At 49.0% G+C, this 24,142-nt stretch overlaps 2 protein-coding genes across 4 annotated transcripts in view; one reads left to right on the forward strand and one right to left on the reverse strand.

Moving 5' to 3' along the window:
- The first annotated feature begins 889 nt into the window (after positions 1–889).
- On the forward strand, positions 890–14,916 carry LOC110511650 (metal transporter CNNM1). Of its 2 annotated transcripts, XM_090195421.1 has the most exons (10): positions 890–2,407; positions 6,352–6,495; positions 8,614–8,754; positions 9,309–9,478; positions 10,210–10,300; positions 10,550–10,695; positions 11,071–11,311; positions 11,663–11,767; positions 11,921–12,028; positions 13,453–14,916. In XM_090195421.1, the coding sequence occupies exons 1-10, from the start codon at positions 973–975 to the stop codon at positions 13,530–13,532; spliced, it is 2,661 nt and encodes an 886-aa protein (XP_090051547.1). In that variant the 5' UTR covers positions 890–972; the 3' UTR covers positions 13,533–14,916. The 2 variants fall into 2 exon arrangements, with proteins under 2 accessions (XP_090051547.1, XP_090051548.1); XM_090195422.1 differs by lacking the exons at positions 11,663–11,767; positions 11,921–12,028; positions 13,453–14,916 and adding an exon at positions 11,383–11,561 and having other exon boundaries at positions 973–2,407.
- Positions 14,917–16,926: 2,010 nt separating this feature from the next.
- Positions 16,927–24,142, reverse strand: part of LOC110485609 (aspartate aminotransferase, cytoplasmic) — a 39,497-nt gene continuing 32,281 nt past the window's right edge. For both annotated transcript variants that reach the window (XM_090195486.1, XM_090195487.1), the window contains exon 9: positions 16,927–18,063. In XM_090195486.1, the coding sequence (XP_090051612.1) occupies positions 17,924–18,063 (140 nt within the window). In that variant the 3' untranslated portion in view covers positions 16,927–17,923. The remainder of the gene's footprint in view (positions 18,064–24,142) is intronic.

A 24,142-nucleotide genomic window follows, 5' to 3' on the forward strand; every position in this document is an offset into this window, starting at 1 on the left:
CTGGCCTTGGCGCTGATCAGGGAGAGCTGTTTACTGAGCCAGGCTGTGTCTCGGCCAACTCTACACAACAATATACTGCTCCTCAGCCTTTTGTTCATGTATGAGAGAAGGGGGGGGGGGGGCGAATGAGGGAGATAGGTAGGATAAAGAGAGAATTGGGAGAGAAACAGGCAGAGCGCGAGCGAGAAAGAGATGCAGAGTGGGAGACAGAGAGAGAGAGAGAGAAGGGTGAGAGGGAGAGAGAGAATAGTTTCATAAAAGCCACATCCGATCCACGACATTCTTTCAGCAGTTATTTTTGTTTCCATTCCGTCTGCCCAGAAAGTGTTGTTATGGGAATATAACAGAGAGACAGGCAGACATACCAGTAGGATGACTACGCTGTTTACGTAATTATAAACCCACTGAACAAAAACATCTTTGGAATGATGTTTTTGTAGGTGCAGTGCAGGTAGTAGCATAGGCTGCTATTTGTCCGTGCGCAAAAACAGATTCAGTTTGGGTGTAGCGAGAACAGCTAGACAGAGTGGGGGGATTGATAAGGAATCTGATAATGAAGTCTTATTATATTTACCACTGGACAATTACTGGGGAAGCAATCTGGAATGGAAACTTCCCGTGTTCTATTTCTGTGTGTCTCAGTACGGGTGCCTCAGTACGTGTGCCTATTGGCATTCGTAGCCGGCATCTTCGTGCAAAATTGCATTACGTCACTACATAATTCTGGTGAATTCTCTCGCCCACCAAAACAAGGACTTGACTACAGGCGTCCAGCCAGCCGCTCCGTTAGCTGCATGGTGTAGTAGAGTAGAGAAGCATCATCAGCATCAACAACAACAACACCGGGAAATGCAGCTGCTGTAAAGGAACTGGTCCCCCACCCACCACCGGCAGATGGAGTGTGAGCGCGCCACCGCCACGTGACTCGGTCGGTTCGCATCTGTAGTGTGGCGGAGAATCTCACTCTGCATCATGGCTGCGGAAGATGTAGCTGCCCGGTCCCGAACCGCCCCCCTCTTCCCCAGGGTACCCTTCTCCCCAGCCCGGCTGCTGTTCCTCTCTCTCCTCTCCCTCTGCCTCATCCCCTCCCCGTCCCTCGCCCTGCTCGGCTTCCGTCCGGAGGAGACCGGGGGAGAGCTGTCCGTGGACGACGGGGTGCTGAAAGCCACGGAGGGAACCCGCTTCATGCTGCGGGTCTACTACGCCTCATCCCCACAGAGGCTCAACCGGACCGCTGGGGCCAGAGCCAACGCCGCTCCCTGGATAGCATTCATCGAGGAGCCGAGGCCGGGGAGAGAGGGGCAGGTCCACCCGAAGCGGAATATGTGCATGGATAAAAACGCCAGGAGCTCGGATATTGAGATCTTGGGCTCTTTCAAGTCCGCTTCGAGTCAGAACTCCGTGTTGGTGGAAGTATTGGCTAAGAACCTGCGCAGGGGAGAGAAGATGAAGTACTATTCGATTTGTGCCTTCGACGGGTCCAAATGGGAGCACTACCGGACCCGGGATTTCTGGGTCGCCGTGGTGGAGCGCGGGGCCGAACCGGACCTCTGGCTTCAAGTGTTAGTATCGGTTCTGTTACTGGCCCTCTCGGCGCTCTTCAGTGGCCTGAACCTCAGTCTGCTCGCGTTGGACCCGGTGGAACTCCAGGTTTTGCAGAACAGCGGCACGGACAAGGAGCAGAAATACGCGAGGAAAATCGAGTCCGTGCGGCGGCACGGTAACTACGTCCTGTGCACTTTGCTGCTGGGCAACGCGCTGATCAACGCGGCGCTCGCAGTGTGGATGTGTCAGATCCTGGGGATGACCTGGTTGTCCACCATTATCTGCGCGTTTGGGATATTTTTCATTGGGGAGATCCTGCCACACTCTGTTGCGTCGCGGCACGGCCTGGCCATCGCGTCCAAAACCATCTGGGTCACCCGTCTTCTCATGGTTCTCTCCTTCCCCATCTCCTACCCCATCAGTAAACTCCTGGACTTCATCCTCCACCAGGAGATCAGTAACTTTTATACGCGGGAAAAACTCCTTGAGATGCTGCGCGTGACCGACCCGTACCACGACCTGGTTAAAGAGGAGCTCAACATCATACAGGGCGCGCTCGAGCTCCGGACCAAGACCGTAGAAGATGTTCTGACTCCGCTAACCGACTGCTTCATGCTCACCTCGGAAGCGGTGCTAGACTTCAACACCATGTCGGAGATTATGCAGAGCGGCTACACGCGCATCCCGGTGTTCGAAAACCTGCGGTCGAACATTGTGGATATTCTGTTCGTGAAGGACTTGGCGTTCGTTGACCCGGATGACTGTACCCATCTGAAGACCATAACACAGTTCTATAAACACCCCATGCACTGTGTGTTCAACGACACCAAACTGGACGCCATGCTGGAGGAGTTCAAGAAGGGTAAGGAGCGGGGGGGGAGGGAAGTAAGATCACCCAAGAAACTCTAGAAAAGATAGTATGATGATTGTGTCTCCCCTCTCTCTCACTCTCTCTCTATCTTTCCTTTTCTCCCTCCCCTCTCTTTCGCTCCATCCCACTCCCCCCCTCACTCTTTCTCTTTCTCCCCGTTTCTCTCGCCCCCCCTCCTCTCTCTCCCTTCTTGGCCGAGTCACTGGTTTAAGCTCCTATTGTTAATTTCCGTAAACTACACCAGTTTACATGTCGGGCCAACCAGTGTCATTGTAGTGATATAAAGTAACTTCAGTGAGATTCTCTCTGTGGAGACAACGGTTGTCTGCTCATAAGAGGCGCTGTACCATAGTGTGACTAACAGGGACATCCCATCCCAGTGATAGTCTACTACACAGGGAATAGGGTGGCGTTTGGAATACCGCCTTGGATATAGCCTATTCCTTATGGGCAATTTATGATGATATGGGCAGGTAAGGTGGCTTGGTGGGTGTGTCTCCTGTTGACCAATAGCAGGGTGCCATGTTGCCATGTGGTCTGTGTCTGTTTATGGGGGAAGAAGGCAGTGTCAGCGTTTCTCATGTTGTTGCGAGCAGAGGCTGTGCTAGAGAAACACATGAAGGACACCTTCAGTAGATGTATGTGTTTACACTGTCTCGACCCGTATTCATAAAGCATCTCAGAGAAGTAGTGCTGATCTTGGGTCAGTTTCTCCTTTTAGATCACATAATGAATTAGATTACATGGACAAGAGGGACCTGATCCTAGATCAGCACTCAGTATAATCCACACAAATGAATAGATAACAAAACAGTGTGTGTTTAAGAGAGAGCGTTTTGAATTGAATTTAATTGAGAGCACAAGCTTGACAGAGAGACAGAGGGATGATAATGTCATGGTGACAGAGAGACAGAGAGAGAGACATAAAAGGCTGTTATCTTTCGAATGTCCTTTCCTGTCATGACACCCCCTCCCCTCTCTCGCTCCACCCATCCATCGCTCCGCCCCCCAGAGAGAAGACATTAAATATTCAGAGAACACTTTCGACCTCTTTCCCTCCCTCCCTCCCTCTCGCTCTCTTCATCTGTCCTCTGTGATGCTGCATTCAACACAGCCACAGTGTGTGTGTGTGTGTGTGTGTGTGTGTGTGTGTGAAAACAGAAATCAGCAAAGCGCCAGTACAACAGACTACTCCCTCCCTCCCACAGTGTCTGTAGCCTTTATAAGCAAGTGCACAAGAGTGTATTCCAACACTGAGCTAAAGCCTAGAGACACTAGGTGTGGGAGCTGAGCTAAAGCCTAGAGACACTAGGTGTGGGAGCTGAGCTAAAGCCTAGAGACACTAGGTGTGGGAGCTGAGCTAAAGCCTAGAGACACTAGGTGTGGGAGCTGAGCTAAAGCCTAGAGACACTAGGTGTGGGAGCTGAGCTAAAGCCTAGAGACACTAGGTGTGGGAGCTGAGCTAAAGCCTAGAGACACTAGGTGTGGGAGCTGAGCTAAAGCCTAGAGACACTAGGTGTGGGAGCTGAGCTAAAGCCTAGAGACACTAGGTGTGGGAGCTGAGTTAAAGCCTAGAGACACTAGGTGTGGGAGCTGAGCTAAAGCCTAGAGACACTAGGTGTGGGAGCTGAGCTAAAGCCTAGAGACACTAGGTGTGGGAGCTGAGCTAAAGCCTAGAGACACTAGGTGTGGGAGCTGAGCTAAAGCCTAGAGACACTAGGTGTGGGAGCTAAGCTAAAGCCTAGAGACACTAGGTGTGGGAGCTGAGCTAAAGCCTAGAGACACTAGGTGTGGGAGCTAAGCTAAAGCCTAGAGACACTAGGTGTGGGAGCTGAGCTAAAGCCTAGAGACACTAGGTGTGGGAGCTAAGCTAAAGCCTAGAGACACTAGGTGTGGGAGCTGAGCTAAAGCCTAGAGACACTAGGTGTGGGAGCTAAGCTAAAGCCTAGAGACACTAGGTGTGGAGGCTGAGTATCACATCAAACCAAACATTGAAATAGCATGTGTGTAAGAGCTGTTAATGTGCTGCTAGACCTTTCTCTCTCTCTTTTCCTTTCTCTCTCATTCTCTCTCTCCCTCTCTCTTTCTCTCTCTCTCTCTCTTTCTCTGTTTTCCTCTCGCTCTCTTTCTTTCTCTCTCTCTCTTCCTTTCTCTCTCATTCTCTCTCTCTCTCTCTCTCTCTCTTTTCCTCTCGCTCACTTTCTCTCTCTTTCTTTCTCTCTCCCTCTTTCTCACTCTCTCCCCCAGTCAGAGTGAGACACAGTCAGAGTGAGACACAGCCAGAGTGGGCGAAGAGAGGGGAGCACAGTAGGAACAGCAAGGAGATAGATCTCTTGTGGACGCTGTTGGGGGGGGGAGCTGCAGCTGTGTGTGTGTGAGAGAAAGAGAGGGTAGCTGCAGCTGTGTTCAAGGATGTGTGTTAAGTGTTGACTGTGTTACATAATGGCTGATGATGTAATCTTCAGCTGCTGGTGTCTGCAGTGCAGTCTCTCTCACTCTTCCTCTCTCTCAGTCTCTCTGTCCCCTCCCTCTCTCTCCAGGGGGAGCCCTGAGCAGTGTACAACTCAATCACCTTGCACGCCCCCTCCCACCCCCTACTCCCTCCAACCCCTACCTCCCCTCTATTCTCCTCCTCCCTCTTCTTCTCCTCTCCTCACTCATTCACAAACAAGCACAATGAACCAGCCTCCCATTCCTTCCATCTAAATCACCATCTCACAGAACCTTTAACATCAACAAACAGTAGCAGAAATAGACCATATCTAACTAACAAATCAACTAGACTGTTTATCTGAAACGATTCCCCATTTACTCTGGCTGTGTCTCTAATAATACCCCCCTGTTACCATGGAGGTTACCCCTCCCCCATTTGTGCATCCCAAATGGCACCCAGTTTGATTGTTTCCCTCTCTCGTTCTCTGTGGGCCCTGGTGCACTAAATAGGAAATATGGTGCAGCTGTGCATCATCCCTCTGCTGGGAAGATTGGCGTCACTAGGGCCTCCTGGGTATTGGTGTGTCACTGGGCGATGACCCAGGGATGTGTATTCTCTAGAAACCAAACGGAAGCACACTGAACAAAACGGGGAGGGTTCTTTATTCCGTTTCCAAATGTTGTGCAATGGGTTGCTATGGTGTGCTCTAATGAATACACCCCCCTGTTTGTGTTTCTACTAGATCGCCAACTGCTTCTATTCCTGTGGCCTCATGGTAGATGTAGTCTGTGTGTTTGTGTTTCAGTGACACTCTGATCCAGAGAGACTTACAGTTAGTGAGTCATTTAGCAGACACTCTGATCCAGAGAGACTTACAGTTAGTGAGTCATTTAGCAGACACTCTGATCCAGAGAGACTTACAGTTAGTGAGTCATTTAGCAGACACTCTGATCCAGAGACTTACAGTTAGTGAGTCATTTAGCAGACACTCTGATCCAGAGAGACTTACAGTTAGTGAGTCATTTAGCAGACACTCTGATCCAGAGAGACTTACAGTTAGTGAGTCATTTAGCAGACACTCTGATCCAGAGAGACTTACAGTTAGTGCATTCATCTTATGACAGCTAGGTGAGACAACCACATCACAGTCATAGTAAGTACATTTCCCTCAACAAAGTATTTATCAGTAAAGTCAGTGTTAGTAGGAAAAGACAAGTGCCTTTCTTTGTTTGTGTATTTATCTCCTCAGGAACATGTCAAGGGAGATCTGTTGACTCCACCAATTGGTTTTCCTCTCTTGCTATTCCCCTTACCTCAGACCCCATTCACGTAGTTAGATCCCTTTACACAGCCAGAATAAATACGTTTAAATACATACATGCTTTTGTGTACTAAAAAATGACATTGTTTTATGTTGGAGTTTCACCTCCCACATAGTCTATCCCCTCCATGTCCCACAGGTTAGGGTAGTATTATGATGTCATATCCTGTCTCTCTCCAGGCAAGTCCCACCTGGCTATCGTCCAGCGGGTCAACAACGAGGGTGAGGGTGACCCCTTTTATGAGGTCATGGGCATCGTGACCCTGGAGGACGTTATAGAGGAGATCATCAAGTCAGAGATACTGGACGAGACTGACCTCTACAGTACGTACACACACACACACGCAAGCACACACACACACACACACAATACTGCTGATTCTCAATATGTGTGTGTGTGTCGGTGTGTATGTGCACCTGCATGTGCGTCCATCCATGTGTGTGTCTCACCCTACATCTGATAACCTCTCTAAGTGTCTCCTCTACATCTGATAAACTCTCTAAGTGTTTCCCTCTACAGCTGATAACCTCTCTAAATGTCTCCTCTACATCCAATAACCTCTCTAAGTATCTCCCTCTACAGCTGATAACCTCTCTAAGGGTTGTGTCGCCCTCTATATCTGATAACCTCTCTAAGTGTCTCCCTCTACAGCTGATAACCTCTCTAAGGGTTGTGTCTCCCTCTACAGCTGATAACCTCTCTAAGTGTGTCCTCTGCACCCGATAACCTCTCTAAGTGTCTCCCTCTACAGCTGATAACCTCTCTAAGTGTCTCCCTCTACAGCTGATAATCTCTCTAAGTGTTGTGTCTCCTCTACAGCTGATAACCTCTCTAGGTGTTGTCTCCCTCTACTGCTGATAACCTCTCTAGGTGTTGTCTCCCTCTACAGCTGATAACCTCTCTAGGTGTTGTCTCCCTCTACAGCTGATAACCTCTCTAAGTGTTGTGTCCCCCTCTACAGCTGATAACCTCTCTAAGTGTTGTGTCTCCCTCTACAGCTGATAACCTCTCTAAGTGTTGTCCCCCCCTCTACAGCTGATAACCTCTCTAAGTGTTGTCTCCCTCTACAGCTGATAACCTCTCTAAGTGCTGTCTCCCTCTACAGCTGATAACCTCTAAGTGTTGTGTCTTCCTCTACAGCTGATAACCTCTCTAAGTGTTGTGTCTTCCTCTACAGCTGATAACCTCTCTAAGTGTTGTCTTCCTCTACAGCTGATAACCTCTCTAAGTGTTGTCTCCCTCTACAGCTGATAACCTCTCTAAGTGTTGTGTCTCCCTCTACATCTGATAACCTCTCTAAGTGTCTCCCTCTACAGCTGATAACCTCTCTAGGTGTTGTCTCCCTCTACTGCTGATAACCTCTCTAGGTGTTGTCTCCCTCTACAGCTGATAACCTCTCTAGGTGTTGTCTCCCTCTACAGCTGATAACCTCTCTAAATGTTGTGTCTCCCTCTACAGCTGATAACCTCTCTAAGTGTTGTCTCCCTCTACAGCTGATAACCTCTCTAAGTGTTGTCTCCCTCTACAGCTGATAACCTCTCTAAGTGTTGTCTCCCTCTACAGCTGATAACCTCTCTAAGTGTTGTCTTCCTCTACAGCTGATAACCTCTCTAAGTGTTGTCTTCCTCTACAGCTGATAACCTCTCTAAGTGTTGTCTTCCTCTACAGCTGATAACCTCTCTAAGTGTTGTCTTCCTCTACAGCTGATAACCTCTAAGTGTTGTGTCTTCCTCTACAGCTGATATCTCTCTAAGTGTTGTCTCCCTCTACAGCTGATAACCTCTAAGTGTTGTGTCTCCCTCTACAGCTGATAACCTCTCTACGTGTTGTCTCCCTCTACAGCTGATAACCTCTCTAAGTGTTGTCTCCCTCTACAGCTGATAACCTCTCTAAGTGTTGTCTTCCTCTACAGCTGATAACCTCTAAGTGTTGTCTCCCTCTACAGCTGATAACCTCTCTAAGTGTTGTCTCCCTCTACAGCTGATAACCTCTCTAAGTGTTGTCTTCCTCTACAGCTGATAACCTCTCTAAGTGTTGTCTTCCTCTACAGCTGATAACCTCTCTAAGTGTTGTGTCTTCCTCTACAGCTGATAACCTCTCTAAGTGTTGTCTTCATCTACAGCTGATAACCTCTGTAAGTGTTTTGTCTTCCTCTACAGCTGATAACCTCTCTAAGTGTTGCCTCCCTCTACAGCTGATAACCTCTCTAAGTGTTGTCTTCCTCTACAGCTGATAACCTCTCTAAGTGTTGTCTCCCTCTACAGCTGATAACCTCTCTAAGTGTTGTCTCCCTCTACAGCTGATAACCTCTCTAAGTGTTGTCTTCCTCTACAGCTGATAACCTCTCTAAGTGTTGTCTTCCTCTACAGCTGATAACCTCTCTAAGTGTTGTGTCTTCCTCTACAGCTGATAACCTCTCTAAGTGTTGTCTCCCTCTACAGCTGATAACCGCTCTAAGCGTCGTGTTTCTCACCATGAGAGGAAGCAGCAGGACTTCTCCATCTTTAAGCTGTCGGAGAACGAGATGAAGGTGAAGATCTCTCCCCAGCTCCTCCTCGCCACGCACCGCTTCCTCTCCACAGGTAGGCCCACTGTGATGTCACTTCCTGTCCAATGTGAGGTCACTTCCTGAGTGTTAAATAATGAAATATATATTCTCTGTGGAAGTAAGTTGTTCTCAATTTGAGGCCTGGTAAAAAACAACCCATTGAATAGTAAAGAATGTTTACCAGTTATTACAAATGACCTTTTTCTTATTACTTTTCCACTGACTCTCTCATTTCTTCCTCTCTATCCCTCTTTCATCTCTCCCTTTTACTGCCCTCTCCTCCTACCTCTTCTATCCCTCTTTCATCTCTCCCCTTTTACTACCCTCTCCTCCTACCTCTTCTATCCCTCTTTCATCTCTCCCCTTTTTCTACTCTCTCCTCCTACCTCTTCTATCCCTCTTTCATCTCTCCCCTTTTACTGCCCTCTCCTCCTACCTCTTCTATCCCTCTTTCATCTCTCCCCTTTTACTGCCCTCTCCTCCTACCTCTTCTATCCCTCTTTCATCTCTCCCCTTTTACTACCCTCTCCTCCTACCTCTTCTATTCCTCACTCTCTTTCTCCCTCCCTCCCTCCCTCCCTCCCGTAGAGGTGGAGCCCTTCAAGCCAGCCCACCTATCAGAGAAGATCTTACTGCGTCTCATTAAACACCCCAGTGTGGTCCAGGAGCTGAGCTACGATGACAAGAACAAACTGGCCCCACAGCACTTCCTGTTTCAGAGAAACAAACCTGTTGACTACTTCATCCTGTTACTACAGGTATAAACGCCCGCAATAATTGTCCCTTAGCGATAAATCAAATTGATTTGATGTATGTTATTGATAGGAGAGTAGAGAACAGACAGGACAGTGAGGAGATAAGTGTGTCAAAGCAGAGAAGGATTCGATCCCACACAGAGAGACACCGAGTGGACAAATCAATAGGAACACCTTGCTAATATTGAGTTACACCTCCTTTTGCCCTCAGAACAGCCTCAATTCATCGAGGCATGTACGAGGGGTCGAAAGCGTTCCACAGGGATGCTGGTCCATGTTGACTCCAGTACTTCCCACAGTTGGCTGGAAGTCCTTTTGGTGGTGGAACATTCTTGATACACACCGGAACTGTTGAGCGTGAAAAACCCAGCAGCGTTGCAGTTCTTGACTTACTCAAACCGGTGCGCCTGGCGCCTACTGTACTACCCGTTCAAAGGCACTTAACTATGTCGTCTTGCCCATTCACCCTCTGAACGGCACACATTCACAGTCCATGTCTCAATTCTTAAAAATCCTTCTTTAACCCGTCTCCTCCCCTTCATCTACACTGATTAAAGTAGATTTAACAAGGGAAATCAATAAGGGATTATAGCTTTAACCTGGATTCACCTGTGCTGCAGGTAGAGGTGCTGACTGCTACAACAACCCTGGTTTTAGATATAGCTTGGAATATCTAGAATATGGCTTAGACACAAATCAGGGAACTTGACCATTTCTCTGTCCTGTGTGTCCAGGGTCGTGTGGAGGTGGAGTTTGGTAAAGAGGCTCTGAGGTTTGAGAACGGAGCGTTCGCCTACTACGGGGTGCCTGCCATCATGCCCACAGGTAACTGGCTCATCACTCACTCACTCGCTCGCTCGCTCACTCACTCACTCACTCACTCACTCACAAACATTAACACGTGAATATTGAGAAACAGCCTGTGCACATTACAAGCTCAAAGAAAGCAAAACGTTTCATGAGAAACATAACAGATTACACATACATTATCTGGACTGTCCCATTGCATAGACCAGAGAGGGGTAGAACACTATCTCATCCCTGTCTGACTCATTACCATCCTGTATGATTCAGTCCACAGATCCCCCTCCCGTAGCAGTGGTCTGGACCGGTCTGACTCTATGCTGTATGGGGGCAGTCTGGGCCAACTCAACGGAGGGGGGAGCGTCTACCTGCCTGACTACTCTGTTAGGCAGCTCACACACCTGCAGGTCATTAAGGTAGGCCTTAAGAAGCGCGGTTTGGCGGGTCATGTTTTGGAGGACACATGACTTGACCTTCGCCTCTACCGAGCCCGTTGGGGAGTTGCAGTGATGAGACAAGATTGTAATTGAATTTGGGAGAGAAAGGAGGTCAAATAAAATAAATTAATAATAAAGGTCCCAAATAGCACCCTATTCTTTATACAGTGCACTACTTTATACATAGTCCTATGGTCCTTGGTCAAAAGTAGTGCACTTCATAGGAAAAAGTGTGTAATTTGTGATTCAACCTAGTAGCTTAGTCAGAGCTGTGGTACAGTACAGCCTCTAACTTCGACCTATGACTATTTATGACCTACGACCTTTCTTTGACCTTCGACTTCTAAACCCCAGATCACCCGTAGCCACTACCAGAATGCCCTGACAGCCACTCTGATGGACAGCTCCCCCCAGACCCCCGACACAGACGCCCGGCCCACAGACGGGAACACTCCCGACCTCCCTGTCCCGGAGCAGAGTGGAGACCACCTCCTCCCCCCCAGAGAGACCCGGCCCAGCTCGGCCAGAACCAGAGGACAGCAGTCCTCCGTCCCACACAGCACCTCTCTGCTCAACGAGAAGAACCGCATCGTCCGTAAGTCAACCATACTGGAGGAGGGAGGTAGAGAGAGAATAGACTTACTCCCTTTGATTACTCCCCTACAGGCAGTAAATCAGACGGTCAGAACAGCCCCAGTGACTGTGTGTATCATAACTGTCCTGTCTCTCCCTACAGGCAGTAAATCAGACGGTCAGAACAGCCCCAGTGACTGTGTGTATCATAACTGTCCTGTCTCTCCCTACAGGCAGTAAATCAGACGGTCAGAACAGCCCCAGTGACTGTGTGTATCATAACTGTCCTGTCTCTCCCTACAGGCAGTAAATCAGACGGTCAGAACAGCCCCAGTGACTGTGTGTTTCATAACTGTCCTGTCTCTCCATACAGGCAGTAAATCAGACGGTCAGAACAGCCCCAGTGACTCCGTTTTCCTCAGGATGGATGAGATCTCGTACATCAGAGAGGAGAACTCAGAGAGGGACGGCACCAATGGTAAGAGAATACAGGGAGGAACAAAGGAGTGGGATGGAAGACTGGAGAATAAGGAGGATGTTGGTGATGAGGGAAGACATTTAACACAGAAACAACATCCACAGTTTACTATGGAGATTGATAACTCTCTCTCTCTCTCTCTCTCTCTCTCAGACACAGCCTCTGTTGCTATAGAAACGGACGCCCCCTCCTCTTTCATCAGTACTCTGTCTCTGAGTGGATCAGAGGACACACTGGGCAAGAAACTACTGCTCAAACTCAGTGAGTCACACACACAACATACACAACATCCAGTACACACGCACACAAGCATGCATACACACAAATACACACACACCTTTACTCTCTTGCATTCTAACACCTGTGTGACAATCCAATTGCCCACACACACATACAACCATTTAAATCTCAACCCAGCCACTGTGAAGGCACAAACCCAACAACCCCACGCCGTGTGTCCCCTCCACCGGTCACTTTGTCATGTTAGGATACGTCCCAAATGGCACTTCATTCCCATGGGTCCTGGTCAAAAGTAGTGCACTAAATAGGGAGTAAAGTGCCATTTGGGATGCACCCTTAGTAACAGTCTAAATCCTGAGCCTTTCTCTTTCCCTGCACCTCTGCTCCATGAACAGCTGTGTCCTAGCAACCAGACATTCATTGGGCCCTGCCTCCCTCTGCCAAGAGTATTTTCTCTTGAGGCCCCCCTAACAGAAACCCTGGCCCCTCCCAGTGTGTGTGTACCACTCTGGCCCATCACTCTGACCTCCACAAAATCTCCCTCTCTCTCTCCCTCTCTCTCTCTCTCCCTCTCCCCCCCTCTCTCTCTCTCTCCCTCTCTCTCTCTCTCCCTCTCCCCCCCTCTCTCTCTCTCTCCCTCTCCCCCCCTCTCTCTCTCTCCCTCTCTCTCTCTCTCCCTCTCTCCCTCTCTCTCTCTCTCCCTCTAACACTCACATAGGAGAGCCAACTAGTGTATTCCTCTCTTCTCTCTCGACTGGCCCACTGCTGAATGAGCTATGGAGAATGAATGTTAAGTGAGCCTCCCAAGTGGCACCCCATTCCCAAAGCTCTGTGGGTCCTGTTCAAAAGTAGCGCACTTAATAGGGAACAGTGTGCCAGTTGGGATGCAGACTGAGTGTTTCTCTGCTCAGTATCACAGAGCTACTTTAACTAAATGACTGTCCTAACCCCCCCCCCCCCCCCCCCACACGTGGTCCCTCCCTGAGCCAAAGAGCAGCAGAATGGTCTCTCTCATTTCAGTAAAAGGCTGAAACTGGACCAAAATCACAACACATTGCAGGAAATAAGCAATAAAAGCCCGGTCAGAAGTAGTGACCTAAATGCCATTTACAAAGTAGTTGTAATGACATTGTCGTTGTCCAATTCATTGATTCACAATTAATAGTATTAATGAAATGCATATACTTTTTTTCAATTTATATGTATATATTTTCCAGTTAAATGTATATTTATTTCAATTAAAATGTTGATATTTTTCAATTAAATGTACATTTTTTTAAATAAAAATGTATAATGTTTCAGTTTGATGTATTTTTTCCATACATGGTTTTTCTCTGTTAAATCTATACATTTTTTTCAATTTAATATCTATATGTGTCAATATATATATATATTTGTAAATGTATATATGTTTTTCAATGAAATGCACATTTATTTCTCCTCAGGTCACAAGAAGAGGAAAAAGTCTCGGGAAGGAGACAAGACACCTGAGGAGACATCAGAGCAGCCGCTGGTCAAGACCTAGCAGTGTGTGTGTGTTGTGTGTGTGTGTGTGTGTATATGGACTAACTCACACTATCATCAACAGCCTATTTCCTTCCTCTTTTTGATCGTTTGTCAGACGTTTCTGCAACGTTTGTCAGACGTTCCAGTCACTAGTTGACCACTCTCAGATGTCCCCACCAACAGACATTCTAAAGGGAAACAGAAGGAGATAACAGCACATAGAAAAGATAGACCTCATCTCCCCCTAACACCCCCACAGTCTCTGATCTTAGACCGAACCAAATGGGAGGAACTACCTGAACCAGCGGGACGGAAGCTACCATGTCATCATGAACCTGGGGTTTTTTCTTTTTTTCTTGAATGTTTCATGTCGAAGTGGCTAATCAAATCAAATGTATTTATAAAGCCCTTCGTACATCAGCTGATATCTCAAAGTGCTGTACAGAAACCCAGCCTAAAACCCCAAACAGCAAGCAATGCAGCTGTAGAAGCACGGTGGCTAGGAAAAACTCCCTAGAAAGGCCAAAACCTAGGAAGAAACCTAGAGAGGAACCAGGCTAATGGATTTGAAGACAAAGGATGTCAGGAGAAGAGAGGAGGTTTTTGGTTTAAGCCACTGTCCCAATTTAATTCACCCCCCCCCCCCCCCCCCCCCCCCTCCCTCCTTACAAAATAATTGAATTGGCCCTGTTGGAGCTGTGACAAGGAAACCAAAGACTATGTAGATATCATCAATGCACAGAAGAATATTCACCATGCGCCATTATAAAGAGCTCATCCATTCCTTCTTCAGGTGGTTTTATGGATGCTGTATCACTTGTGTTATTTGATAGTGAATGTTTATTACTATTCTCTTCTGTCCTCGTTCCTCTCTACTGTCTAACGGGGGAATCCTAACGTTCACTTGAGTGGATTTTCATGCATTGATATCAATGGGAGACTAAGTGAAAATTCTATTTAGGATTCACCCAGAAGTTGACTTGTCAGAATGGGCTCATGCTATAGTGGTGTAAGGGGTTTAAAAGTACTTGAGATGGTTTGGGGTTTGAATGCCTTACTAAAAAGAAAGTCTTCAATCTGCATGTTTTAGGTACTGGCTGAGCACCATGTAGACCTCTATTCTCTCAGCCCGACTGTTATCTCAACTTCCTCAAACGGTGGGTATGAGAACTGACCAGTCACAAGAACGGACCAGTCTCTTCCAAATTATGTATATGAGCAATACTGAAACTCTTTTACACAGTTGTGAACGGGACACATTCAAAAGACGCTACTAATGTAGGATATGCCATTAGGAAACATCTTGTTGTAGAGAATACATTTCTTATTTGATCTGACAAGCTGTACCATAAGACCCATGTTTCTCTCTCTCTCTGGGTTAAGACCACGTGTCTCTGCTCTGACTGGGTTTGTGCCGATTCAGGTTTGTGCCACTGCACCACAGTGGGGGGAGAACGATGGGGGAGGAGAGAAAGGGGGGAGGACGAAGGGGAGAGGGGTAGAGGGAGGAGGGATGGGAGGAGAGGCATAGAAGATGGGGGGCTAGAGGGAGAGAGAGAGAGGAGGGAGGGGAGGAGAGAGGGAGGGGAGGAGAGGCATAGAGGACGGGGGGCTAGAGGGAGAGAGAGGAGGGAGGGGAGGAGAGAGGGAGGGGAGGAGAGGCATAGAGGACGGGGGGCTAGAGGGAGAGAGAGGAGGGAGGGGAGGAGAGAGGGAGGGGAGGAGAGGCATAGAGGACGGGGGGCTAGAGGGAGAGAGAGGAGGGAGGGGAGGAGGGAGGGGGGGGGCATAGAGGACAGGGGGCGAGAGGGATAGAGAGAGGAGGGAGGGAGAGGAGGAGAGGCATAGAGGACGGGGGGCGAGAGGGATAGAGAGAGGAGGGAGGGAGAGGAGGAGAGGCATAGAGGACGGGGGGGCTAGAGGGAGGGAGGGAGGGGAGGAGAGACAGAGGACGGGGGGCTGGGAGAAAAGGGAAACGTGAGGGATGGAGAGAAAGGGTAAAGGGGGAGTGATGCGCTGTGGCTCCTGTCATTGGTCAGTGAGGAGGAGAGAAGAGCATCCTTCCTTGGAAAACAGGAAAAAGTGCTGACTCACTATGCTGCATGGGAGTAGAGGCAACAGCCAATCAGAACCCTCATCCTCTTCTCAGACACAATGGCCCTGTTTTTAACTGGAGTAGGATGAGACTTGATTTAAGGTCAGTTTTCTTGTTTTTCACCTCAATGGTTTGGGCTAGGATTTGGGGAGGGGAAGCTGATTCTAAATCTGTGCTTGTCAGCAACATCTATATGGAGGTATTTTAACACAATGCATTTTTAAAGTGCTATTTGTCTCAAAAAAGGTCCTAAACTGAAATGGATCAATTGGACAGATCGTCAGGACTGGAGACCACTGGTGTATGGGGAGAGAGTGACACCTACACAGAACGTAATACAGAGATATATCTTTTTATAGAAGAGAAATGCATATATGAGCGATGTATTGTAGATAGAGTTTATAATGACTTTATGGGTAAATTAACTCTGGGCATTTTAACAGGGGAAAACCCCTCAGATTTTTGCATTAAAAAAATGTACAGAATTAAAAAGATTCACAAGTTTCAGCTGTCTGACTTTTTAGTGTTCAGACTTCGAACAATAATGTTTTTGTTTATTCCAGTTGCTGACAGTTATTATGCAGGGCCCGGAGTTTTCTTCTTGTCGGGTTAGGAAAAACTCTGGGCCATAGTTATTACTAATGTCTTAAGGACAAATCACACCATAAGGAACATCACCACTGTGGGACTCAGTAGCAAAAATCCCTTGGTGTATTTCTGGGGAATTCCAAGTCAACTCTCATATAACAATTTGCACAAAATATTATCATTAACAATGTTTCAATAGTTGGTGAAGGGATTCGGGGTGTCTGGGATTGTGTCCCCCACAGAGTACCCACAGAGTCCCCCACAGTGTCCCCCACAGTGTCCCCCACAGTGTCCCCCACAGTGTCCCCCACAGTGTCCCCCACAGTGTCCCCCACAGAGTCCCCCACAGTGTCCCCCACAGAGTCCCCCACACAGTGTGTCCCCCACAGTGTGTCCCCCACAGTGTGTCCCCCACAGTGTCCCCCAGGAAGAGGCGCTGCTGCTTTCACAACAGGTAATGGGGATCCTAATAAAATACTCAAAACACATCTGTGCTCAGTAAATGACCTGCTGGATGTAGATGAACGGTGGCAATTCAACATGGAGAATCTTTTTGGGAAATTAAAACAGAAAATGGCGGCTGATATTCTGTGGTCAGAGGCAGTAGGTCGACCAGTCAGCCGACCGGTGCTTTGAACCGTTCGTCGGCAGTGTTTAATCTTTTATAACTATATTAAAAACAGCCATGTACACAGGTAGAGAAAAAAGGAGAAATGACATTCAGTTCAGTACACGATTCATCATTTATTATTAGCTGTCTGAAATGTACAGACAGGATGTCAATATAACCATGGCAATATAACGGCGTGAGGCTGTGTGTTGGAAGACCAACTGTATGTGTACAGTGAACAAAACATCAAAACAAACACATCACCGTTAAAGGCGGAGGTTATAACACTCCTTCATAAGCAGCATTATTATGAATACGAGTCTTTTAACACCAAGTACATGCCGAACACAGAACCTAAGCCACAGACATTTAAGTGGTTCAACTATTACCACAGTAGTGGTATGTGCTTTTCCTATAGGACATATCTGCATATAGCTGCTCAAAGGTTGAGAAAAGGTCATATTACCCTATCAGAGGGCATTTCCTGTTAACGTTTGACCTATAGGCGGCACATGCATGAACTGTAAAGAACCTTTCAAGCCTGTCACATGACATCACAGAGCATTTGATCCACAATGCACCATTTCACACGTTCTAGAATGTTGCGATTGTTAAATGGAACCAGTTCTATTATAAAAGACGTTCAGAAGCATTGTGGTCGTCTGTAGATAGGAGGTCTGGGGGCTCGTATGTAGAATTCATTTTACACAAACTCTGAAACATTTTTTTAAATCCAAAGTGCACACAGTCATCTTTTCTACATTTTCAAAACCGGAAATGGCACAATAAAATAAATAAAAGGCAACATAACGATCGCCAGAAGAGTGAAATACTTCGACTAGAGGTCTGCGTTCAGATTGTTTAAAGATGTCTCAGTAATCTGAGGAGGAGAGAAGATGGACAGAAACCAGTTATACTGTTGATCATTAACATTGATTGCCGTGAACACGTGTCATATCGTCGCTCTTCTAAATTTGACAACCAATAGACGGTTAGAGCACTGCTTATAGAGAAAGGGTGTGTTGTCACAGAAGGGGGTGCTTGACGAGACCACACGTGACAATTAACAGTACTTCCTGTGGTGGACAGGAAGCAGCTGGATGCGGAGGGCGGGGCCTTACTGGACCTTGGACACTGTCTCATGGATGGACTCTGCGACATAGTCGATGTTCTTGGAGGTGAGGCCACACATGTTGATACGACCGCTGGCCATCAGGTAGACATGCTTCTCCTTAATCATGTACTGCACCTGCTTAGCTGTAGGGAGGAAGGAGAGGGAGAACGAGAGGAGGAAGGAAGGAGAGGGAGAAAGGAGAGGGAGAACGAGAGGGAGGGAGGAAGGAGAGGGAGAAAGAGAGGGAGAAAGAAGAGGGAGAAAGGAGAGGGAGAAAGGAGAGGGAGAAAGGAGAGGGAGGGAGGAAGGAGAGGGAGAAAGAGGGAGGAAGGAGAGAGAGACAGGAGAGGGAGGAGGGAGACAGGAGAGGGAGAAAGAGAGGGAATGTTATTAAAATTTACAGTCAACTGTCTATGTTGATCATGTAATCAATCTGCTTAGCTGTAGACTGTAGGGAGAGAGGGAGAGAGGAAAAATATGTAACTTGTAGAATTGTATCTGTGTGTGAGGATCTGTGTGTGTAGTTGAGCGTGGATGTTTCTGTAACTTACTGGGAAAATTCCATTAAAAACTCAGTCGTGTCCGACAAGCGCCAGTCTCATTCTGCCCGGGGCATCGTTTCATATTTTAGCAACAACAAAAACACAGGTCAAAAAGAAGTGTGATTACAGGTTATGACCGGTCTGCTAGGAGGTGTCTGGGTACATGTCTGTGTGTCTGGGAAACTCTTACGGTTCAGTCTGGTGAAGCTGAACATGCCGGTCTGCTAGGAGGTGCCTGGGTACATGTCTGTGTGTTTGGGAAACTCTTACGGTTCAGTCTGGTGAAGCTGAACATGCCGGTCTGCTAGGAGGTGCCTGGGTACATGTCTGTGTGTTTGGGAAACTCTTACGGTTCAGTCTGGTGAAGCTGAACATGCCGGTCTGCTAGGAGGTGTCTGGGTACATGTCTGTGTGTTTGGGAAACTCTTACGGTTCAGTCTGGTGAAGCTGAACATGCCGGTCTGCTTGGAGGTGTCTGGGTACATGTCTGTGTGTCTGGGGAACTCTTACGGTTCAGTCTGGTGAAGCTGAACATGCCGGTCTGCTAGGAGGTGTCTGGGTACATGTCTGTGTGTCTGGGGAACTCTTACGGTTCAGTCTGGTGAAGCTGAACATGCCGGTCTGCTAGGAGGTGTCTGGGTACATGTCTGTGTGTCTGGGGAACTCTTACGGTTCAGTCTGGTGAAGCTGAACATGCCGGTCTGCTAGGAGGTGCCTGGGTACATGTCTGTGTGTCTGGGGAACTCTTACGGTTCAGTCTGGTGAAGCTGAACATGCCGGTCTGCTAGGAGGTGTCTGGGTACATGTCTGTGTGTCTGGGGAACTCTTACGGTTCAGTCTGGTGAAGCTGAACATGCCGGTCTGCTAGGAGGTGTCTGGGTACATGTCTGTGTGTCTGGGGAACTCTTACGGTTCAGTCTGGTGAAGCTGAACATGCCGGTCTGCTAGGAGGTGTCTGGGTACATGTCTGTGTGTCTGGGGAACTCTTACGGTTCAGTCTGGTGAAGCTGAACATGCCGGTCTGCTAGGAGGTGCCTGGGTACATGTCTGTGTGTCTGGGGAACTCTTACGGTTCAGTCTGGTGAAGCTGAACATGCCGGTCTGCTAGGAGGTGTCTGGGTACATGTCTGTGTGTCTGGGGAACTCTTACGGTTCAGTCTGGTGAAGCTGAACATGCCGGTCTGCTAGGAGGTGTCTGGGTACATGTCTGTGTGTCTGGGGAACTCTTACGGTTCAGTCTGGTGAAGCTGAACATGCCGGTCTGCTAGGAGGTGTCTGGGTACATGTCTGTGTGTTTGGGAAACTCTTACGGTTCAGTCTGGTGAAGCTGAACATGCCGGTCTGCTAGGAGGTGTCTGGGTACATGTCTGTGTGTTTGGGAAACTCTTACGGTTCAGTCTGGTGAAGCTGAACATGCCGGTCTGCTAGGAGGTGTCTGGGTACATGTCTGTGTGTCTGGGGAACTCTTACGGTTCAGTCTGGTGAAGCTGAACATGCCGGTCTGCTAGGAGGTGTCTGGGTACATGTCTGTGTGTCTGGGGAACTCTTACGGTTCAGTCTGGTGAAGCTGAACATGCCGGTCTGCTAGGAGGTGTCTGGGTACATGTCTGTGTGTCTGGGGAACTCTTACAGTTCAGTCTGGTGAAGCTGAACATGCCGGTCTGCTAGGAGGTGTCTGGGTACATGTCTGTGTGTCTGGGGAACTCTTACGGTTCAGTCTGGTGAAGCTGAACATGCCGGTCTGCTAGGAGGTGCCTGGGTACATGTCTGTGTGTCTGGGGAACTCTTACGGTTCAGTCTGGTGAAGCTGAACATGCCGGTCTGCTAGGAGGTGCCTGGGTACATGTCTGTGTGTCTGGGGAACTCTTACGGTTCAGTCTGGTGAAGCTGAACATGCCGGTCTGCTAGGAGGTGCCTGGGTACATGTCTGTGTGTTTGGGAAACTCTTACGGTTCAGTCCTGTGAAGCTGAACATGCCGGTCTGCTAGGAGGTGCCTGGGTACATGTCTGTGTGTCTGGGGAACTCTTACGGTTCAGTCTGGTGAAGCTGAACATGCCGGTCTGCTTGGAGGTGTCTGGGTACATGTCTGTGTGTCTGGGGAACTCTTACGGTTCAGTCTGGTGAAGCTGAACATGCCGGTCTGCTAGGAGGTGTCTGGGTACATGTCTGTGTGTCTGGGGAACTCTTACGGTTCAGTCTGGTGAAGCTGAACATGCCGGTCTGCTAGGAGGTGTCTGGGTACATGTCTGTGTGTCTGGGGAACTCTTACGGTTCAGTCTGGTGAAGCTGAACATGCCGGTCTGCTAGGAGGTGTCTGGGTACATGTCTGTGTGTCTGGGGAACTCTTACAGTTCAGTCTGGTGAAGCTGAACATGCCGGTCTGCTAGGAGGTGCCTGGGTACATGTCTGTGTGTCTGGGGAACTCTTACGGTTCAGTCTGGTGAAGCTGAACATGCCGGTCTGCTAGGAGGTGTCTGGGTACATGTCTGTGTGTCTGGGGAACTCTTACGGTTCAGTCTGGTGAAGCTGAACATGCCGGTCTGCTAGGAGGTGTCTGGGTACATGTCTGTGTGTCTGGGGAACTCTTACGGTTCAGTCTGGTGAAGCTGAACATGCCGGTCTGCTAGGAGGTGTCTGGGTACATGTCTGTGTGTCTGGGGAACTCTTACGGTTCAGTCTGGTGAAGCTGAACATGCCGGTCTGCTAGGAGGTGTCTGGGTACATGTCTGTGTGTTTGGGAAACTCTTACGGTTCAGTCTGGTGAAGCTGAACATGCCGGTCTGCTAGGAGGTGCCTGGGTACATGTCTGTGTGTCTGGGAAACTCTTACGGTTCAGTCTGGTGAAGCTGAACATGCCGGTCTGCTAGGAGGTGCCTGGGTACATGTCTGTGTGTTTGGGAAACTCTTACGGTTCAGTCTGGTGAAGCTGAACATGCCGGTCTGCTAGGAGGTGTCTGGGTACATGTCTGTGTGTCTGGGGAACTCTTACGGTTCAGTCTGGTGAAGCTGAACATGCCGGTCTGCTAGGAGGTGTCTGGGTACATGTCTGTGTGTCTGGGGAACTCTTACGGTTCAGTCTGGTGAAGCTGAACATGCCGGTCTGCTTGGAGGTGTCTGGGTACATGTCTGTGTGTCTGGGGAACTCTTACGGTTCAGTCTGGTGAAGCTGAACATGCCGGTCTGCTAGGAGGTGTCTGGGTACATGTCTGTGTGTCTGGGGAACTCTTACGGTTCAGTCTGGTGAAGCTGAACATGCCGGTCTGCTAGGAGGTGTCTGGGTACATGTCTGTGTGTCTGGGGAACTCTTACGGTTCAGTCTGGTGAAGCTGAACATGCCGGTCTGCTTGGAGGTGTCTGGGTACATGTCTGTGTGTCTGGGGAACTCTTACGGTTCAGTCTGGTGAAGCTGAACATGCCGGTCTGCTAGGAGGTGCCTGGGTACATGTCTGTGTGTCTGGGAAACTCTTACGGTTCAGTCTGGTGAAGCTGAACATGCCGGTCTGCTAGGAGGTGTCTGGGTACATGTCTGTGTGTCTGGGAAACTCTTACGGTTCAGTCTGGTGAAGCTGAACATGCCGGTCTGCTAGGAGGTGCCTGGGTACATGTCTGTGTGTCTGGGGAACTCTTACGGTTCAGTCTGGTGAAGCTGAACATGCCGGTCTGCTAGGAGGTGTCTGGGTACATGTCTGTGTGTCTGGGGAACTCTTACGGTTCAGTCTGGTGAAGCTGAACATGCCGGTCTGCTAGGAGGTGTCTGGGTACATGTCTGTGTGTCTGGGGAACTCTTACGGTTCAGTCTGGTGAAGCTGAACATGCCGGTCTGCTAGGAGGTGTCTGGGTACATGTCTGTGTGTCTGGGGAACTCTTACGGTTCAGTCTGGTGAAGCTGAACATGCCGGTCTGCTAGGAGGTGTCTGGGTACATGTCTGTGTGTCTGGGGAACTCTTACGGTTCAGTCTGGTGAAGCTGAACATGCCGGTCTGCTAGGAGGTGTCTGGGTACATGTCTGTGTGTCTGGGGAACTCTTACGGTTCAGTCTGGTGAAGCTGAACATGCCGGTCTGCTAGGAGGTGTCTGGGTACATGTCTGTGTGTCTGGGGAACTCTTACGGTTCAGTCTGGTGAAGCTGAACATGCCGGTCTGCTAGGAGGTGTCTGGGTACATGTCTGTGTGTCTGGGGAACTCTTACGGTTCAGTCTGGTGAAGCTGAACATGCCGGTCTGCTAGGAGGTGTCTGGGTACATGTCTGTGTGTCTGGGGAACTCTTACGGTTCAGTCTGGTGAAGCTGAACATGCCGGTCTGCTAGGAGGTGTCTGGGTACATGTCTGTGTGTCTGGGGAACTCTTACGGTTCAGTCTGGTGAAGCTGAACATGCCGGTCTGCTAGGAGGTGTCTGGGTACATGTCTGTGTGTCTGGGGAACTCTTACGGTTCAGTCTGGTGAAGCTGAACATGCCGGTCTGCTAGGAGGTGTCTGGGTACATGTCTGTGTGTTTGGGAAACTCTTACGGTTCAGTCTGGTGAAGCTGAACATGCCGGTCTGCTAGGAGGTGTCTGGGTACATGTCTGTGTGTCTGGGGAACTCTTACGGTTCAGTCTGGTGAAGCTGAACATGCCGGTCTGCTAGGAGGTGTCTGGGTACATGTCTGTGTGTCTGGGGAACTCTTACGGTTCAGTCTGGTGAAGCTGAACATGCCGGTCTGCTAGGAGGTGTCTGGGTACATGTCTGTGTGTTTGGGAAACTCTTACGGTTCAGTCTGGTGAAGCTGAACATGCCGGTCTGCTAGGAGGTGTCTGGGTACATGTCTGTGTGTCTGGGGAACTCTTACGGTTCAGTCTGGTGAAGCTGAACATGCCGGTCTGCTAGGAGGTGCCTGGGTACATGTCTGTGTGTCTGGGAAACTCTTACGGTTCAGTCTGGTGAAGCTGAACATGCCGGTCTGCTAGGAGGTGTCTGGGTACATGTCTGTGTGTCTGGGGAACTCTTACGGTTCAGTCTGGTGAAGCTGAACATGCCGGTCTGCTAGGAGGTGCCTGGGTACATGTCTGTGTGTCTGGGAAACTCTTACGGTTCAGTCTGGTGAAGCTGAACATGCCGGTCTGCTAGGAGGTGTCTGGGTACATGTCTGTGTGTCTGGGGAACTCTTACGGTTCAGTCTGGTGAAGCTGAACATGCCGGTCTGCTAGGAGGTGCCTGGGTACATGTCTGTGTGTTTGGGAAACTCTTACGGTTCAGTCTGGTGAAGCTGAACATGCCGGTCTGCTAGGAGGTGTCTGGGTACATGTCTGTGTGTTTGGGAAACTCTTACGGTTCAGTCTGGTGAAGCTGAACATGCCGGTCTGCTTGGAGGTGCCTGGGTACATGTCTGTGTGTTTGGGAAACTCTTACGGTTCAGTCTGGTGAAGCTGAACATGCCGGTCTGCTAGGAGGTGCCTGGGTACATGTCTGTGTGTCTGGGGAACTCTTACGGTTCAGTCTGGTGAAGCTGAACATGCCGGTCTGCTAGGAGGTGCCTGGGTACATGTCTGTGTGTCTGGGAAACTCTTACGGTTCAGTCTGGTGAAGCTGAACATGCCGGTCTGCTAGGAGGTGTCTGGGTACATGTCTGTGTGTCTGGGGAACTCTTACGGTTCAGTCTGGTGAAGCTGAACATGCCGGTCTGCTAGGAGGTGCCTGGG

The sequence above is a fragment of the Oncorhynchus mykiss genome, chromosome 13, assembly GCF_057628025.1.
Source record: "Oncorhynchus mykiss isolate SJ-2025 chromosome 13, ASM5762802v1, whole genome shotgun sequence".
Classification (NCBI taxonomy): domain Eukaryota; kingdom Metazoa; phylum Chordata; class Actinopteri; order Salmoniformes; family Salmonidae; genus Oncorhynchus; species Oncorhynchus mykiss.

Excerpts from the sequence above, each read along its gene's own strand:
- LOC110511650 (XM_090195421.1), top strand. The coding sequence starts at position 973 with ATGGCTGCGGAAGATGTAGCTGCCCGGTCCCGAACCGCCCCCCTCTTC. Across the intron at positions 2,408-6,351 it reads GCTGGAGGAGTTCAAGAAGG|GCAAGTCCCACCTGGCTATC; the intron begins GTAAGGAGCGGG and ends GTCTCTCTCCAG. Across the intron at positions 6,496-8,613 it reads GGACGAGACTGACCTCTACA|CTGATAACCGCTCTAAGCGT; the intron begins GTACGTACACAC and ends CTCCCTCTACAG.